Source organism: Nuphar pumila, chromosome 6 (genome assembly GCF_984573655.1).
Source record: "Nuphar pumila chromosome 6, dmNupPumi1.hap1.1, whole genome shotgun sequence".
NCBI classification, from domain to species: Eukaryota; Viridiplantae; Streptophyta; class Magnoliopsida; order Nymphaeales; family Nymphaeaceae; genus Nuphar; species Nuphar pumila.
Genome location: NC_143254.1, coordinates 92,462,889 through 92,483,975, shown reverse-complemented (window position 1 = coordinate 92,483,975; position 21,087 = coordinate 92,462,889). Strand labels below are relative to the sequence as shown.

General features: G+C 34.8%; 1 protein-coding gene across 1 annotated transcript; it reads right to left on the bottom strand.

Moving 5' to 3' along the window:
• Positions 1-1,820: 1,820 nt before the first annotated feature.
• Positions 1,821-20,274, bottom strand: LOC149835161 (uncharacterized). The gene is made up of 12 exons (XM_090009533.1): positions 20,192-20,274; positions 19,975-20,050; positions 19,790-19,873; positions 19,552-19,668; positions 18,434-18,877; positions 17,674-18,074; positions 16,267-16,366; positions 16,064-16,123; positions 15,889-15,975; positions 13,722-13,850; positions 13,158-13,325; positions 1,821-2,282 (listed from the first exon to the last, which is right to left on the bottom strand). Exons 1-12 carry the CDS (start codon positions 20,272-20,274, stop codon positions 1,821-1,823), a joined length of 2,211 nt encoding a protein of 736 aa, XP_089865659.1.
• Between the last annotated feature and the right edge of the window lie 813 nt (positions 20,275-21,087).

Sequence of the window (21,087 nt, the reverse complement as noted above, 5' to 3'; positions counted from 1 at the left end):
GATCAATGTATATACCTTAAGGAAAGTGAGAGTAAGTTCATTATATTGATGTTGTATGTGGATGAAATTTTACTTGCAACCAACGATATAAAGTTGCTTTCAGAGACAAAACAGTTTCTTGCATCACATTTTGATATGAAAGATATGGGTGAGGCTGCTTATGTTCTTGGCATTGAGATTCGTCGAGACCGAGCAAAAGGGTTTTTAGGCCTCTCCCAAAGATCCTATATAGAAAAGGTGTTAAAGCGATATGGGATGGAGAATTGTTCTCCTACTTCTACACCCATATCAAAAGGTGACAAACTGAGCCTAAAGGATTGTCCACAAAACGATATTGACAAAGCACAGATGAGTGCTTATCCATATGCATCAGTTGTTGGCAGCTTGCAGTATGCGCAGACATGTTCTCGACCAGATATTTCTTTTGCAGTAGGGGTACTTGGCAGATTTCAGTCTAATCCAGGTTTACTCCATTGAAAGGCTGCCAAGAAAGTCTTGCGGTACTTGCAAGGGACAAAAGACTATATGTTAACGTATCATAAAGTTGATCACCTCGAGGTCATTGGCTACTCAGATGCGGATTTAGGAGGATGCCTTGATAGTAGAAAGTCTACTACTGGGTACGTCTTCTTACTTGCTGGGGGAGCGATCTCTTGGAGGAGTGGAAAGCAGACGACCACTGTTGCCCACACCATGGAGGCAGAATTCATTGCATTGTACGAGACTACTTCGCAGGCTATATGGTTAAAGAACTTCATATCACAGTTAAAGGTGATTGATTCCATTGGGAAGCCACTGAAGGTCTACTGTGATAATGAAGCTGCGGTGTCCTTTTTGAACAACAACAAAAGTACTACGTCATGCAAGCATATGGAATTGAAGTATTTTGTTGTTAAAGAAAGGACGGAGAATCATTTAGTGCATATTGTCAATATTGGTACCAAAGAGATGATCGCTGATCCTCTTACTAAAGGGCTAGCACCGGGATTATATTCCGAACATGTAATGAGGATGGGATTGTTAAACTCTTTTTGACATATACATATAAATAAAGTGATCACTTTCAGTTTTTTATTCTCATTATGGTTGTTGTCAATCTCCTAAGGATTAGAGATTCAACTAAGGACCTTTAGAATAGATTATAAAGGTCATTCTATTCATCAAGTTATTTCCATAAGGTTTTCTGGTTAAAAAGATTTATCGTCGGATCAAGTGGGAGAATGTTGGATTAACCACCACGATTAACGTGGTGGTTATCCACGATGTGGATACATCCCCACATCAGGGATGATCCGTCCGATAAATATGCATACGATAAGGGGGAACAGTTACGCAAACCGTTCCCACCGTATGCTTTATAAAGACGGGGTATCATGAGCGACCCAGGGAAAAAGAGAATACAGTGAAGGAAAAGGAAGGTCTACTCACCGACTGCATCTGGTAGCCTGGGCTCGTGAAGGGCTGCAGTCCGGCTGAGCAGAAAACTCCAGCGACCAACTCCGGCGACCTCCGCCCACCGTCAATGGCAGCCTCAGGTACGCTGTTGTTCTGTTTTTCTGTTTGTTCTGCAGGGCCACCGCCATACAGGGATTCCGACTGTGGTCTCGCCGGAAAACCTCCAATCACTCAACAGCTTCCGATTCTGTCCATAATCTATGATGAGGAACAAGTGATTTATCCGCCATTCTCTTAAAACATTTGCAACCTTTACCAACCCGTATGCTGTCCAGGAAATCGCTTTTATCAGCCGTGTGGCCTCAAACAGCTTCCGAATAATCAACCGTGCCATTCTGCCAGTAACCGGAGATCATCATGGTCTTTCATAACACCACATCAGGTATCAGAATTTCATCAATTCGTGAGCTTCCCCAACTCTTCCACACTAGGAATAACCAGATAAGCAGGTTGGTCCAAGCGACTACATCCTTCTCAGGCATTTCACCAAACAGTTGGAGAGCGTAACCGATCCAGTCATACTGACTACGGAGATTAATTAACACCGCAATATGGACGTTCAAAGCATCCCTGATAGAGCGTTTCTCCATGAGACTGACTATATTCCGTTCAGGCATTTCAGCAAAACAGCTTGGAGGCATCCCTGGATCGCCAGGTTTGTTGTGTACCTGGAGAGTGGAGATCATTCCATCCCAAGAGGTGGTGTCGCTCCCGAGAATCCCCTCAAAGCGATTGTGAGCTTCTTCGACCTTCCCATGATCATAGGCCCATATCTTTCCATAAAACTGTGACTCGCCTCTCTCAGGCGTTTCAACAAACACTTTTTTCTGTACGAAGACAGCAAGGAATTATTAGACGTGGTTTTTTTTTTCGGTTAGTACTGAAAGTGGGTTTAACGTAGCCATAGTCAGAAACGTCACTGATATTTTTGGAACTTGATCGTGGTATTTTCAAAGGCCGGTATTATACCCCGAAAACGAATGATGTTTTTCAAAATATCACCTATCTTGAAAATTTCATGTCTTCATTGTTATTCATATTTTATTTTCATATTATTATATATATCTGATGTTTTCTCGAGATTTTTGAAGAAAAAATATATTTCGTGCCCATGAAGGTACTGAACCTTGAAGGTAATCTGGTACGTGCAAACACATCTAATTTGGTTGTTCATTTGAATGACTCGGATACTGTAGGCCATAAAAACCCAGTAGGCATGATGCACCAGATCCAACCATTTTGCCAATTGAATCCAGGAGGAGCTTACTTGAACTGCGTCATCACACCAAGATGGTTGAAACTTGACATCCCCAAGATTGTTAGACATGATAAGATGCTGGATCCAGCAATCCCCAAAACCCATTTCACTGAGAAACATATCTTTTACATCAAAAATTTTATTTATATTTTTATCTAAAAATGGATGTACTGTACGGCCAAAATGATGTGTTTCTTAGAATGACTTTTAATTTACCAAATCTGCAGAATGTATAATATTGCATGTTCTCAATTTTTTCTTTTGGCTTGTGCATTTTTTTATCTTTTCACATCACAATGCTAAAATAATACACCCACCTCAACAAATGGTATCTCAGGTTGCGGAATTCCAAAAAAATATATAAAATTTCAAACAATTTGCGAAATTTATCACAAGTTTTACAATGCACATTGCAAAAATCCTTTCTAGTGTTGTAAAAGTTCGTATCCTCTGAATTTCAGAACAATTATCGCACTAGTATTACAAAATTCTCTACGAATAATATAAAAGCAAAGCTAAGATTTCACAGAAACTAGGGCTTTTATGGTATCTAACCAGTGAGAAATTATGATTATTTTCTCACAGCCAAACAACAACGGTGAGAAGATCAGTAAAGCTTCATCGGCAAAAATCATCGACAGTGTGAAGATCAACAAAAAATCATCGATGGCAAAAAGATCGATAAAAATCATCGACAGTGGGAATATTGGTGGCACTTTCGGTAAGGGCATCTTATGGCATGTGTATGATAGAAAATGAAATCTGTAGTCAACATTTGATCACATGGTATGAATGGGATATACAACATTCTTGAGGCCATCCCACTCTAATGAAGATGTGTTTTTTCCTTATCAACACAAAGTCAGTGTATCTCATAGTAAGCGTTCGATCATGTGGTATGGTTGTGATACTATGTTTTATTCCAATTAAAGATGCAATAAGAACCAACATTCTTGTGAAAGAATGGAATGTATGAGAAACTTCATTTTGTGAAAGAATGGAATGAATGCAATGTATCATCGACTTCATTTTGTGAAAAATAGAATTAATGCAATGTATGAGCGACTATATTTTGTTAAAGTGCATACTTCATTTCTAAACCTTTTTTTTGCATCCTGGTGCTCTGATTTTGCAAACCCCAAATTTTAACCTCTTCTAGCAATTTTTTTTAGCAAATTTCATGCAAAAGAAATTTTGAGATTTCAGAAGAAAAAGAATTTTCGCAAGATTAAAAAATTTCATAAGACTAGAGCCAAATTCCTTTCTAATTTTAAAAAAGTAAACTGAAATTTGTATGTACCTTGCAAAATTCCTTTCTGATTTAAAAAAAAATAAACTAAAATTTGCATGTATTGTATGAAATTTCTTTCTATTGTAAAAATCACCAGTTACATAATATGTTCATTCCCTCTTATATACACAATTGATTATAATAAACAAATCAATCACCAGTTATATAAAAAAATATATCAAACAAAAAATAAGATCAAACAACTTTATTTCCTGTTACATACATAATCCATTCTGCTTTTATATAAATAATTTATTCTACTTAAAAAACAAGAATCAAATAACTTAATTCCTTATTATATGTATACACAATTCGGCCATCCTCAAAAAAATAAAAATCAAATAACTTCAACTTTCATTATCGCAAGCGCAATGGTCGCTTTCATCTACAAGTGCAAGTGCATCATCCGACTTAGACTCTTCATTGCCGCAAACTCTTCATTGCCGCAAACTAACCTGCAATACAACATTAAATTGAATGAGTACTTGAATAAAATAAGCATAATATTAAAAAAATATTATGTAAACTACAAAGAAGCATATCATAGGCTACTTTGTAAATGCATAGAATATTCATATTACTTCCTAATTGTGTTTTCGCCTGGTGTGGTCAAGCTCGTAACATACGTTGCACTTGTATGGTACCACCTCCTTATAGTCTATTCTCTATCTCTTCACTTTAGGTCACTCTACTTTCTTAATTGGCGTTGGTGGTAAGTGTAATGCCTAGCATTTTTTGGTATTTTTAGAAATTAATTTAATTAAATAAATAATAAAGTTTAACATTAATAATTTAATAATATATTTAATTAATAATGTGTAATTAATTAATAGAATAGAGGATCACATTAGATTTGTGAAGTGAACCTTAGTTTGAATATCGAATCTTGTATCTAAAACCAATAGCACATGTACGAGTTCATAATCCATGTAATTAAATAGTCAAATTAATTAACATTTAATTTTGAGACACTAATTAGACTTTGACTAGTCAAATAGGTGACACACCATGAGGAAAGATAAACTTAGAGGATGCCCCTAGGAGAAAAACAACTTTGTTTATGTGGGTCACCACCTAGGATGGGTAATTAGGAGCATTGCTTACCTTCCAAGGTAAGTTGTTGTATTAGGTGATATTTAATTTAATTTAATTCTTGATTTTTAAAGCACATTCTAGGCATAACCTAAAGCTCAAATAGGATCTAGAATGAAGTGACATTAGAATTGAAATATCCAAGTAGATATTTGGTTTAAAGTTCAAGTTAGACCTAATCCAAGGGTGTGTGTGTTTCCCTAGAGGAGTTCATATGAACTTAGGCTAGGTAAACCTCAACCAAACCTATTTAATAACCTACCCTGTTCCTAGAGACCCTTCCATGATTTTGAGGATAGACAGAGTAGAGAAAGAATTGAGAGAATGAGGAGCTGGCATTTTTGAGGAGGATCCAAGGAAGACGAAGGTGCTCAGACCAAACCCTAGGTTATCTACATTTTTTTTTGGTGTTCGGCCATGGGAGTTGACCACCTATATGTTTTCTTTATTGTTTTTGCTAGTAGACTAATAAGAGGTATGCAAATCAACCTTGGACAACATCTATGTGAGGAGCAAGAGAGATCTATGGAGTTTCACATATTATTGGTTGTGATTCGTTGTCGTTCGTGAAATCTTTAAGGCTTTTGATTCGTTTATGCATCAAAGGTATGGGGTTTCTTATTATTCTTCATATTTAGATTTTAAGATAGGTTGATCAAGCGTAGGATCATATTCCTACAGTTCGGTCTTATTTTTAAAAGTCCTATTTCGCTTTGATCTACCCATTCTTGACCATAGTCTTGATTTTACCCATTTTTGTTATATAACAATGTAGATTCATGTTTAGATGTATGATTAATAGTTTATTTTATATTTAGACGTGTTTAAGCATGATTCTATGATGATTTAATTGATCAAAATAGTTTATGGTAGATTTTCATAGTAGATCTTGATGTGTGCTTGAATTCTTGATGTGTTCTTGTAATAACATGCAGTTTTTCTGTAATTTTAGATTTGACAAGTCTTTTTGTAAAATCGATTTCCCTTAAACGGTGCAAAAAAAATTATAAAAATTTATGGAGACACTCTACACATATAAAGAAAGATTTTAGTCTAAACCTTGTGTTCATCTGAGTTCAGATGAGGGAGATATGCCCTCTACAAGTGGGCGCAAAAGATCTATCATGAATAGTGAACCCGTTTTGATAGTACAACTTTAGAAAAATCATATTCTTCTTTTGATTCTATGTTATTTTGAACCAATATTTTTATAGTTGATTCTTGATATATCTGAAAACTTGTGATAAAATTTTATATTTTAATTTATTGTAGTTTGAGAATTAAAAATCAGGCAAGATGGCTCAGAAACTGTATTTTCTTGAAATTTATTTTGTCTAGGAACATAAGTTACAAGTTGTACATAATTTCTAATTAATGTTTGGAAATATTTTTGAATCTAATTTCTCTTGTGATTATTGTGGATATGCCAAGCTATTCTCAAGAAAATTATCAAAATTTATTTTATTGTTTTAGATTCTTTGTTTGTACGTTCAATGGTCAAACATGCTGGATATGTCTGTAAATTTTTTAAAAATTTATGTCAAATGATTTTGGGGTCAGGTTTTTTGCATGTATTTAGGTAAGATGTGTATGAATACAATGAATTATTTTAAGGGCTAAATGCAAAATATATGAGTTGCGATAGATTTTACAATTTTGGTAAAAGTTCTGTTTTTTGCAGAAGTCTGTATTGATTGTTTTGAGTGGTATGTATATTATGACTTTATATGTATGCATGTATGGGTTTTGAACGTGAACCAGATTTGATGTATACAACATGATGATGTAGTATAACACGATATGATGTTATACACATATGTTTGATGATCATGTGTAGGACTATGGTTATTATTTTGAGACTTGTGAATACCGCATAAAGCAAATGTTTATTCATGTGCATGATACAGTTCAAAAGATGAACTAAATTACTTGTGGCTTATGATTAAGCCATATGTGAGCCCAATTGAGGCTATGTGCTAGTGCTTTAATTTTGCATTAATCATGTTCATGCATTACTTTATGGTGTCATAATATATATATATATATATATATATATATATATATATATATAGTGGCATTTGTAAGCATACAATAATACACTGTTTTAATATATGGTGATGTGTTTGCTATGGATATAGGTTTTTTTATTGTGGTGCTTGAGGGAAGAACACTTGATATTTAAAAAGGTAAATAGATCTAAACAATATAATTTTATCCATGATTGCCTTGCTTGTGTGGCAAGCTTCTTGGATTGCAAGTCGCAGAAGACTTGTGAGATACCAAATATCATGTGCATTGTGTTCCTTAAAAACCTATAGAAAGGTTCATGTTCCCATCCACGGTTGTAGAAAACTTTCCATCACTTTGCCTGAGAATGGTGATTTTGGCTCTAGCTATTGAGAATTGGTATATCGAGAAAGTGACATAAGGTGATACGTTCTCTTTCGTTCCGACATTCAGGTGATATGTTTCCCGTATGTTCCAACCTAGGGTGATATATTCTCTGAATGTCGATCGAGGCATCTATATGATGCCTAATTAATAATAAAATATATTGTGTGTGATTAAGATACAACTGAATATTATCGTGAACCTCGGGATTGGTCAGTCTGGTACCAATGAGTCTTAATTGAGATTGAAACTTAATCTGTTTGGCATTAATCATACACATGGATTAAAAAAAATGTCAATAAGAGGAAAGGTGATAAAAATTAGTCATGCAGTTGCATTATTTCATGCATCATATATGCCTTGATATATGCATTATGCCTGCATTAGTTTTTGTATCATGTGATTATGCGAATACATGTGAATTCGTTGTGTTTTAGCATGCCTGAATTGTATATCATGCTTGAATTATTATGTCATATCTAAATTATCATGTCATACCTGAATCACTATACATGCATAAACATTTTCATAAATATATGTTTGTACGATTTATGCTTTGCTATTTACTATTGAGTAATATAAAACTTCATACAAGAATTGTGAGTTCTCACCCATTATATTTGATAATTTTCAAGTGATGAGGCTCATGCTTAGCCGAGTAGTGATGGTGAAACTGGTTTGCTGAGGGTGGTGACTTCAATGAATCAAAAGCCAAGTTTTAAACAGTTGGGTGAATTGAATCTTATAATTCGAGATCTTATGTTTAAGTTTATTAAATTTAATTATGGGTTATAATAATTTAATTTAAGTTGTAATTTGAATGGATGAGTTGTGTGGTCGATGTTAATCTGTGATATACCTCAGATCCGTGGGATATTTTTCATAATTAAAAAAATGATGTATTTTTTGAGTGAATTTGAGGTCGTAATAATAAGACGAGAATAAGGGTCGAAGGAGCGACATGTAGAATATTATTAGCCATTAGATGAAATAGATAAGTACTATATGCATCTCGATATGATTCAATTGTATAAAACTTATCATAGTAATTATCTAGAAGATTGCATTTATACAAAATGCATGTGATGACATGTTCGCAAGGAATCTTGTTAACCTGCCCCTCTTCATAAGTGCATTGCATACTCTCAAGATCAACATAGTAGATGTGCTTTCGGTCAAGGGTTTCATAACGATGGTGAAAGCAATGCACTACTACCACACATAGCTTTTGTACTTCTATCTATCACTTTTTAATCTTTGTAATTACCTTAGGCACTATAATACCAGTCGTTTTCTCTCCATTAATCATTCTTTTCTCATAAAGTTTCATTAGTATTAGACGAAGCTTCTCAATAAATGGGATGGAAAGCTTGTCACGTATGCAGAGAATCCATGAATTAAAACACTTTGCTATATTAGAGGTTAAGCACCTGCATCTTCTAGCAAATAAATGATTGTTACCCTAATATATTGATTTTATCTTAGCAATAATATATTTGTTTGCTTCTTTACCTTGCTCATGGATCTTTGAAATATAAAAATGATATGTTATCTCGTGGGTATTTTGGCGGTGCACCACCAGTATACACTAAGTGGTGCACCAAATTTCTTTGAAAGTTCTCAGTCAGGTGCTTAATGTAATATCTATAATGACAGTTTTGCCATGTGCAAGGGACAATATACATGAGCTTTTTCTGCCCATATGAGATAACTATCAAATGTTGTTTAACCTTAGGCTTATAATAATCGTAGATACTTATTTGGTTCTTTAAATGCCTCAAAAACTATTTACATGACTTATTCGACTTCTTATCCACCACTATAAATGTTATATGAAACATATCACCGAAAGCATCAATAGTGTAGGCAACAAAATACTCATGTATTTTTTCTTTTAGGAAGATGTCATTTACCATAAGAAGGAGATGACATCCTTTGACAAACTCATTGATGCATAGATGAAATGATATGAACATATACATAAATCTACTATTTGTATCAGTCTTAATAAACGCTATTGATTCAGGGTTAGCCTTCATCAAATGATGATAATAAGGAGTGATGATAATAAGGAGGAAGCATCATGAATGACTCCTTGAATGAACTATGTAACATCAACTTAGTCAATTCATGTTTACAATATGATTGTTTATAAGAAACCCCCACACTTACACTACGACTGAGGTCATTCATGATTTTTCTTGAAGTAATTTTTAGGTTATCGTGCAAACATCTGTAAATAACACGTGAAATCCACTTTTTCCACAACAAGGTTACCCACTAATCTACCACATGTATGCTCGCTTTAATACCTTTTCACATTAATGAACGTTGCTTCACGCATCTTTGTGCAGTGAATCTTTCAGGGGCAATCTACTGTAGTTTGTGGGTTCTTTCTCGTACACACAAGCGTGACTCTATATAAATTTTGTTTTAAGGTTATTTCTAACCACATGATCTTTCAAAAACTTGTGACACTGCTCAAGATTTGTAAACCTTTTGCTGCAAGCAATTTCGCAATTGTTTGACTCTATTGATAGGTACTGAAACTATTTGCATTCGTTAAGTATTTAATTGCACAACGCATCATACAACATAAAAGCATCTGCATCTAAGTAAATATACTGTACAACATTGTTATCTAAGAGATATATCCATATATTTTTACCATCTAATTTTGAGTGCACTTATACCAGAAGACCATTAACTCTTTCCATATATTTGATTTTTTGAAATATTAATGCTATAAATTCTTTATAATTGTTGTTTTTAGAGACCATTATAGATTTTCAATGAGATTGTTCGGTGCTATAATAATTTACAAATACTATTTTAGCAGCCATCATAACTGCCACATCTTATCACTCAGTTAATAACTCTGAAAACTAACAACCCACAATAAGCCATAATACTCCATACAATCAACCCTTATTCAATGCTTGTGCACAATCAACCCTAACCCCAATCAAACAGAGATAAATATTGATAAAAATCATCGAATATTGACAAGCAATAGATAAAAATAAGTAACTATATGAGCATTTATATGGGACAACACCCCCCCCTCAAAAAAAAAAGAAATTGAAGAAACTAACATGCAAATTGATAAGGGATTTTTGTAAAGTCGCCGAAAGGATTAAAGATCACAAGAATGCTAGTTGTTGCAAAATTAGGGAAACCCAATAAAAAAAAGAGTTGTGAAACGAAGCGTCATTTATATAGGACAAAATTTCACAAGAAAAAAGTAATTTCGCAATACGGGGTGCAATTAAAATAAGATATTTTGTAATATCTGACTTTTGCAAATATTTTAGAATTTCGCAATACTTCATGCGATACTCTTTAACAATTTTGCAATTATTGGACTTCTACAAATTTTATGATTTTTGCAAGTTTTTGCACGAAAATCGTGATAAGTTTTGCAAATTGTTTGGAATTTCGTAAACATTTTTGAAATTTTGCAACCTCATATACAATTTTGTTGATTATGTGAGTATTTTTTTTTAGCATCATGACGTGTGACAATAAAACTTTCGCACTTGTGAGAGCTAAAAGCGACAACAAAAAATTGGGAACATGCGTTATTGTCCATTCGACGAATTTGGTAAATTGTGTGGGGCATTTTATGAAACACGTTATTTTCATCGTACAGTATGGTCATTTTTCATTTTAAATGTGTCCGTTTATATTCTTATCTTTTTAATTTTTGAAAACATTTTTTCATTGTATTCTTGCAAAAAACATATTTTTAATATTTTATATTCTTTCTATATCTATTATTTTTTTAAATGCTAAGATTTTCTTAATACTTTCCCAATATTTATCAAAAATTTATAATATCTTGAAATTTTGCTTGCCAATTGTAGCTGAGATGCCATAATACGTGACTATGGGCATGAAACATAATCACCAATCTCTTGTAAATGTTATGATGTTGAAGTACCAGTAAAAAAAAGTCACTAATTACGGTTTAACATGCTTTGTTTTGCTAATAATTAGCTAGCAGTGTTATCAAAAATGCGCCTTGAGGCGCAAAAGGCATGCCTCGCCTTGAGGCGTGACCCTATGTGCCTCAAGGCACAAGCCTGAGGCGCAAAAAAATAATTCAAACAAGACTTCTCAGACATAATAAAAAAGATTTTTGTAGGTTAATCTCATATATTTTCTAGTTATTTCAGTTATATAATAAGTTTCTTAGTAATATTACTATATTTTAACTTTTGTTGGTTAATCTTGTATATTTTTCAGTTATTTCAGTCATGTAATTAGTTTCTTACTATATTTTAACTTTTCTTGGTTAATCTCATATATTTTCCAGTTATGTAATCAGTTTTTTAGTTACTTTTATATGTTAATCTCATATTTTTTAGAATAATCTCATATATTTTAACTTTTGTAGGTTAATCTCATACATTTTTCAGTTATTTCAGTTATGTAATCAGGTTTTTAGTATATTTTAACTTTTGTTGGTTAATCTCATATATTTTTCAGTTATGTAATCAGTTTTTAGTTACTTTTATATGTTAATCTCATATTTTTTTAGAATAATTTCATATATTTTAACTTTTGTAGGTTAATCTTATATATTTTCCAGTTATTTCAAATATGTAATCAGTTTCTTAGTATATTTTAACTTTTGTTGGTTAATCTCATATATTTTTCAGGTTTGTAGTTACTTTTATATGTTAATCTCATATTTTTTAGAATAATCTCATATATTTTGACTTTTGTTGGTTAATATCATATATTTTCCAGTTATGTAAACGGTTTCTTAGTATATATTTTTTTATTGCTTAATCTCATATATTTTCCAGTTATGTAATCATTTTTTTAGTTACTTTTATATGTTAATCTCATATTTTGTAGAATAATCTCATATATTTTAACTTTTGTAGGTTAATCTCATATATTTTCCAGTTATGTAATAAGTTTCTTAGTATATTTTAACTTTTTTTTATTAATCTCATATATTTTTCAATTATATAATCAGTTTTTAGTTACTTTTATATGTTAATCTCATCTTTTTTAGTATTTATTTGAGAATTTCTATTTCTTATTGGTTGTTATTTCATCAATAAAGCATTTCTTTATTTATTTGTATTTTTAGATTTTTTTATAATTTTTTTAAAGTTTTCAAAAAAAAATTTTTGAGGCTTAGGCTTTACGCCTCGCCTCGGTTTTTGGTGGAGCGCCTCGCTAAGCCTCAACACTTTTCACAACAATGTTAGCTAGTAAAAATAGTACAGCTAGAACTGCTGTTTCATTCTGAAATGGAAACAGTGATGAGAAAGAAGTGACATCTTACATTACACAATTCCCAATTTACATTCTGCTGGCATTCTCACAAATTCTCGTCTGCTAAGAGAGAAAAGAAAAGGAAGGCTAACAAATACAATGCCAATCAGCTTACAACGAGCCACTTGTGTACAAAAGAAAAATGAGAAAGGACTTACAATTACAATGTGAATTTGCATATTATCTTCACAATCAGCTACTGCTGCATTCCTCAGTGGGAACTTAAAAGAGAGTGCTGCCTATGCTCGTCAGTTCTTTTGCTAGTAAATATCGGTGAGTAAAGTTGTGGGGTAGCCACTCAACACACTTGCGTGGCTTACTCTTCAAGCATCTCTGCATGGCCATACGCTGATTTTCAGGCAGACAATTCTGAACCATAAGCAATAGACCTTGTGTACTTAAACATGAATCCCTTGCAAAAGTTTCCAGAATCCTGGGGAGTATAATTTTCTCTTCATTGCGTATGCCTATACTTGCTTGAATGAACTCCTGATTTGCAGCTTCAAGCTCTTGGAATACCTTTTTTGCGGTGTATATCCGAACCTTAAACCATTAAAAAAAATGCATTCTCAATGAAGTTTTAAACCTTGACATAAATTCTATATACAACTTAAATATAAGCCATACAGTTGGAAGCGGTTGCCAACTAAAACATGTATTCCAATAGAAAATTGATGTTTCAAAAGGTTGTGTGATTCAATATGTAGAAATAACCACATTTGCAGAGTTTGATGGCAAGAAAAGCCAATGCTGCCCTATGATGCTTGGTTACACAATGTTACTGGGTAGGATATGCCTACTTGCCTGGACATGCCAGGCAAGCAAAATAGATATCTTGGTCATTACCTTATCTTGGCTATAGATTTGTTCATCGAATGAAAAGGATGAAATACATGAAAACAGATTTCAGAGGATTCCAAGATTTGATGAACAGCATACCGCAGGATCTGAATAGCACCCTGAACAAAGAGCAAAGCAGAGAAGAGGTTCTGGATGATGAATTGCATAAGCTTGCCGATCATCTCCAACTTTGAACTTTGTTTTCGGGGACCGCAGTGTCCGAAGCCACTGCAGCAGGTGGTTAATTTTGTTATGCATTGGAATTAAAACTCTGCTTTCTTGAACAAAACAAGCAAACCAAATCTTTTCAGGAAAGATGAGAAATTGATATCAGTGCCACAAGGTGCAATAGTTACAATCAAGGGCGCTTAAGAAGTAGCAAATTATAAAAGAGCCATCAAATGGAAAAAGCCAAATAAATACTGAAAGTCTCAGTTGCTGGCAAAAGGCCAAGTACTATAGAAGTCCTCAGTAACCAATTTCATCATACAAAGCTATTTTCAGTCCTTTAGAATTGAAAAATTTACTGTTTTTCTTAAAGTTTTTAATAGATCTGTTCCAAAAGAGTACAAAAATACCAACTTCACAATAATTTTGCAGATTTTTTATTATCTAATTATCTCTAATTATCTGACTAGTATATTAGATGATAAGAACATTCAGTTAATTGGAACCAAACCAGTTGCACTCACATTTATTTCCCAATATTCCCAAACCCTAAGGCCTTGTTTGTTTCATCCCCGTGTAAAGAAAAGGATTTACATGGGAGCGGGCACGGATTTCTAAAAAATCCTGCCAGCTCAGCTTTCCCCTGTGAAAGCTTTCATAGGGAGGAGGTATAAAAGGATTTGTACGTGATAGGTGGTGGAAAAAACTGGGGCCCACTTGTGTCAGCATGACACTTTCCCACCATGATGATTTGATGTTTGTTTCATTCATGATGGGAAAGGATTACATCAGGGTTGCCAGCTCAGCACTTTCCCACGTAAGTTACATGAAACAAACAAGGCCAAAAGAAAAGTTAACTGATTTTGAAAGAAACCTAATTCACTGCTGCAACCTTTCAACTTATCTGAATTTGCAACTGATCACCATCCCTCTTCTTCTGTTTCCCTATCGATGTTGTTTCCCTTTAGTTTCTTCTCTTTTTTCACCATTGTAATTACATCACCATCTATGCTTGGTTGGATTTCATGTTTCCATTCTCTTTTATTTTGCTTGTTAAATATTTATGCACTGTTTTTGCACCTTTACATATTATGTGAAATATGCCTGTGTTTACTCATCAACCATGTCACTGACACGAGCATGGGTATGGGACATGACAGTACACTTGGTATTACACAGGAGTGTTGCAAAACTAGATCTTGGGGAAATGGATGTGTGTGTGCACGAATGCATGCATGCTTTAATAAAAACTAATAATAAATCCATCTTGGAGATTCTCACAATTAATGACAAATTCTGGAAAAATGCAATATACAGCAAATGATCAAGATTACGAAGAAGATACATGAACACATTTCTGGCCATGTCCAACACAGGTTTAGTTGTGTCTATGAGGCATCTGGTGCCTCCAATATCATTTTATGGTGTTGCGTCATGCCAAAATGAGACAAAACAGTGAAGTGTAGGTGTGACACAGCTGCTCATCATGCAGCAAAAGTTGGTGGCTGGACAAATGAGAACAGCAATCACAGTTATGGTTAGTATCTTGAGCCCTCAAATTTCATAGTCCAGTTTAAGTGGACATAAGTATGGTGAAAGACGACAACAAAACCACAGTGATATTTTCACTTCAACTCTACCATAAGTTAGTCTGATGCATTCCTCAGACCAAGGAATTCCCTGGTGAGAGGCGTGCACCTCACAGCCTTTGTGCCTCAGTTATCCATCTGCCTGTATTAACAGGTGGCACACTTTGTGTGCCTTGTGGCATGCATTTTACTAACTGGCACACTTTTTATGCATTGTGGCATGCATTTTACTAGCAACACTTCAGTAATTTGATCTTATAACTAGCTGTTTGAAAGTAGAATGATGGACTAAATGTTCGGTGTCAGCACTCACCAGAAGACCAAAAATATGCACTTTATAGATTCTGAATGCATCAAAGCAAGCAGCATTAGAGAGAGAATAGATACCAGAACAAGTGGCACATCACAATAGCCATAGAAAATACAGACATTCCAATTCTTTCTATGAAAAGAATTTTTGTAGAAAATGTTAGTTGAAGGAAACAAAATAGGCGCCTCAGGAAGCATACCTGAGCAGGTCGATGCATACTGCACTTCAAAATTGAACACTGTATTGTGTCCGCGTTTATGGTTTGACCTCCCACATTATAAGCAGCCTGGATAACATAAAGAATATCTGATGACTACTAGAGAAGCATTTGAATTAATAGCCCTAACCATTCTTATTATAAAATGTCCCTCTACCTTGACAAGTAAAGATGTTCTCTTAAGATTATTTTGAGAGATTCCACATGTTAAATATGCCTGCACACAAAAGGTAACTATTATTAATAGCCTAGGAATAATCAGAACTTTGTCAGAAGGTAGAGTATGGGGAGTAGTTGAATGGGCAGTTCAAGGATTGCATGAAATGACTATGTGAAGCCTGATGTGGATTACAAACTTACATGCATCACCAGTGCATTGTGTATGTTGATCCAGAATGCAAGCTTCTCTTCATTCTTCAATTTCCTAGGATCAACCTTTTCTAATCGCCGCACAAGGGACCTGAAACAAAGTCAGAGAGACATTTAGAAAAATCTGTTCTCAACCATTTTTAGAACAAATTACTACTTATGGCAGTAAATGGATGGGGATGACCGGATGAGAGCTTCTGACATTAGGCTTCTGTATTATTTATACCAGTATTTTCTCTACAAATTTGAATCTAAGGTTTACAGCTTTACATCTCATAAAATTTTCTGCACTTTAAAATGCAATTACCCTAGTTACAAGTTTGTCACTGAACAAACATAATACACTGTCTGGAATATGACTTCTGTTCTAAAGGATTTCTCACAGTTTATAGATGGCTGTATTTCTATCAGGAAGAGAAACTTCTGTTTGGATCATTGTCACAGATATAGGCGATGTTTTGAAAATATAGCGATAATATAACTGTAAATTCATAAAACGATATTAAAGGCAAAATATCATGATATTTTGAAAATATCAGAAATTTATATGTCATGATATTATTCCAATAATATTATCATGATATTATGAGTTACCTTTTACTTTTTTACTTATTTTCTATATCTTAACTATGTTTTTCTTCTTTCTTTTATATATTTTTCTTTTATTATATGTGTATTTTATTATCTAAACATGTTATTTTTCTTACTTATTTCTACTATTTTTATATTTTTTGAATTTTTTTAAGCACTGAGTTTTTTCCAAGAATTATCAACTAGACCTATATTATCACGAGAAATTGCCTTGTCGAGATATAGCCGAGACCAATATTTGTGACTATAGTTTGGATAAAGAGTTCATGAATCTTAATTTTGCTTTCAACTTAGTGCCTTTATGTTTCCAAAATGGACATGAGATTCCGAGAACTTCCATAGCTTAGCTTATCTAAGTAGCTTGAGCAGAGAGTCTAAGTCACTAGAGCAGGAAGATTATGTTGTAAAATATGTTGCATGTAAATCTAGTGTTGGCAATGCAAGTTAACTTTAAGAAAATAAGACCAACTGAGAGTTGAGTAATGGAATTTATTGGACTTGACAAGTCAGCCATGTCTTGCCCAATTGGAGCTGCCCTTGAGAAGGAGGCACTCCAGTTAGAGATCATTTGCTAGACAAAGATGTGAGCTTGATTAAGTGGGAATCATTTAAATTGGACATGATTTCATTAATTATTGGTTGGTTTGGTACATTCATATTGTGAAACCATGTAACAGATTTTTTCATTCAAGAAATAATGGATTTATGTCTAGAATCAAGGATGCCTCTTCCGGAGAAACTAAAGTAACTAAACTGCATAGAGGAGACAGCATATCGACATTGGTATTCCTAGACAAAGAATCATACCTGTAAGTTTGTAACATGCCTTCAACAGATTTTAACCTTGGACCATCAGTACATATCCAGGGGACCTCCACCATTGTGCTGTAAGGTCCATTAGGTTCAACTGCACATTCAATCTGGAAAGGATTTTCTAATCTTATATCACAAGTTGTCTCTTGCTTGCCATGAGGACTCCACATGTCACATGGGTCCTGTGGTGAAAATGTGCTTATTGACGACAAGGATGAAGTTGGTGAAGAAGAAACACCAAGATGTGGAAGAGGAGATTCTGCAAGCTTGCAATATATAAAAGCTATGCATCTAATCATATCTTCTGAGAGCCTATTAGGTGTCTCGAGAACATGATCTGCAATGGATGTTCCAAGATGATCTGCCAGACTGATCACTCCCGAGTTACTGTTCTGCTATCATAGCAATATAACAACCAGAAACATGATCAGTAGCATTAAGACATGAATGCCAAAGAATCATACACTTGAGAGAGCTATAGAATTGATCATGATTACCAACTTGAACACTAAAAGCAAATGGTCATCAGAGGCAAAAATCAGTTATATAAATAAAAATCCACCTTATTGGGTATGTTTCATGATGACTTAGACAAGCAAACGGGAACTGTAAATGTATAAATAGGCAGTGACAGACCTTCCCAAACAATTTCCTGAGGTGGTCTACAGTAATTGCTATCTTGCAGCATCTTAACAAAAGGTCTAAATAAAATTATTGTCAACAAATGAAATAAACAGGATTGAGAAAGTTTTACCTCTATTGAATATAAAGGTTGTGAATGATAGCTCCTGAATGTTTTCCCCATATTTTCCATAGGAGGAGAATTCCTAGCTGAACATATCGAGCTTTGTGATAGAGACGAATGGCAGCGTTGAACACCAGGGTCTGCTTGCTTGTCAATGCTGCCAAGATTGTTGGTATAGTTCATATGATCAAGCAAGGAATTTTGAGGGAACATTACTGAATTTGATGGCATAGCGTGACTGTGAGAATTAGCTTTTCTGGGTGTGATCTCAAGCCCTGGAACTTGTGGTAGTAAACCATCCTGAGAGTTGCTTAAACTTTCGTCCACAGAAGTTGAGTGTGATGCAGGAATGTGTGATTTGAAGGCTTGCCGATACAGTGAAAGAAGATACTGCTCCAAATAAACAACTTCCAATTCAAGTATAGCAATTTCCTTGATTAATTCCTCTGTAGGCTGCACTCGTGTAAAATCAGGTCCAACAGAAAGGTTATTAAAGTTGGAGGAAACCAAGAATTTCAAGGGAAGAACGAAAAAAACAAACAGAAATTGTACATGCAATCAGAGCATGGAATTGACTCCAAATTTTCATTGACACCAATCTGCAACTCATGTTCTAAATGCAAAGCTAGAATAAGTTCAAATCTTGTAACCGACAAGAATAGCTGGAAGTCAGAAATTAACGCAGAGACCCATGTATACAAGATGGCCAATTTCTGCTAAAAAAATCTGATATAATTGCTGAAAGGAGAGAGTTTTAAAGGAATTTTTCTTGTGATTTTCCTCATTGAAATGATTGAGCAGAGAAAAAATTCCAATCCATTTCCCCCTTCCATCTGTAGCCCTTAGTTTTACTGTCCGAAGTCAAGTTCAAACTCAAATAATGACATTAACCTGCAAACTTTTGTCAAACTAGACGGGCCCATGTGTCAACAGCCGTAACATGCACATCCAAGAGGTGGGCTATGCACAGATAGTAACTCTTGGCGAGTTCATTTCAAATTTGAACAGGGAGACTCATATTAAGAGCATTCATGAAATGCAGTCCCCCATGAGATGCATCCCGTGACATAATGAATAACCCCTTCAAATCACTAAATACGTAATGAATAAGGGAAATCAGAAGGTACCTTTGGCATTGATTTTCCATTCGGTGTATCCCGGCAGACATGTCTATAGCCCAATGCCTTCTCTAAAGCTTGACGTACCAACAGTTGATCTTTTAGTCTCTTCTCCAATTGAAAAATCTGCATTGAACACATGCGCAACACCCACTCAATGGAACTTGCGCTTTTGTGCCTAGTAACCTATACATTAAATAAGCAGAATCCCATTGCCATGAGGACCACCATGGTTCAAGTTTCTTACCTCTTGCTTCAAAGTAGTCTGGAGCTCAGCATTAACTGATTGTTTCTTCCTCAAATCTATATCACACTTGATTTGCTCCAAGTCCTAATAAACATCATATATACATTTGACAAGCAAGTGATTAACAGACACATACTAAATGGGAGTTGAATATCCTAGAGAAAGATGTGAAAAGATAGTCTTACTAGCTTTATATGATGAGGATGCGACTGTTGGCATGAGATGTCTACAATGTCTTCACTCCTTGTGAATTGAGGAGCACTGCCATAGTATATATTCTTGTCAGTGTGAGCAGCAGAAAAAGAAAAAGAAGAAGAAGAAGGCCATGCTTGGGATTTTTCCTGATAATGGCATTTGCATTTGAAATTCAAGGAAAGCTACAGTGGGGAGAACTAAGGGTACCTCTTAGAACGCTCATATCTCAAGGAGGAATCCTTGGTAGTGGAAGCGTTTGACGGTTGTTCGAAGGATTCCAGAACTTCCATCGCTGTTGAGTGTTCCCCCTGCTCATTGCCCCCCATTGAGAGAGAGAGAGAGAGAGGAAAGCCAAGAAAGCTAAAAAGGCAAGCAAGAAGTGAACTCAAGAAAAGAAAAAGTTGGAAATCATGATATGGGGTGTCAGGTTTCTGCTGACCCACACCAAATCTGACGGTGAGAAAATTACAGGGTGGCCGCTAGCTTAAGCCTGCACAACGGGTAGAGCTTGTACCCCCGAAGCCTGTCCTTACTGTCTTAAGAAGACTTGGCAATCCCATCCAAATACAAACACTACACATTGACCTGAGGCAATCAAACCATCGTACCAAAGTTTGTCCCCCTCCCTATCTCTTTAAGATGCGTATATGGCTACTCTCTCTTTCTCTCGCTATATATATAAAAGACAGAGAGCTGTGAGAAGTGCCGATGAGGGCAACTGGTTTTGTCATTAAAGCGAGTGGATTTTAGCACTTGGATCCTATTTAACAATTGAATATAGGTTGAACCGATATGAATGGGCTCTCATTGGAACATGGACGTCTAAATAATTTAAATCTTAATGGTATATATATTTCTTAATGGTATATACTTGCTGGTGTCTATAGTATACATAATGTAGTTGCAAAATCACAGGTGCAAGTCATATTCACTCAATCTGACACTATAAATGTTTTTAACGTGTTGATTTCAACTGTTTGACAGTATGTAGGGATGGCAGTGGGGTGGGGGACAAGGTCTCCACCCCCGCCCCGCCTCAAGATTAGAACCTCCATCCCGGCAAAGGTATGGATTTTAACATTCACCCCCGCCTTCATCCCCGT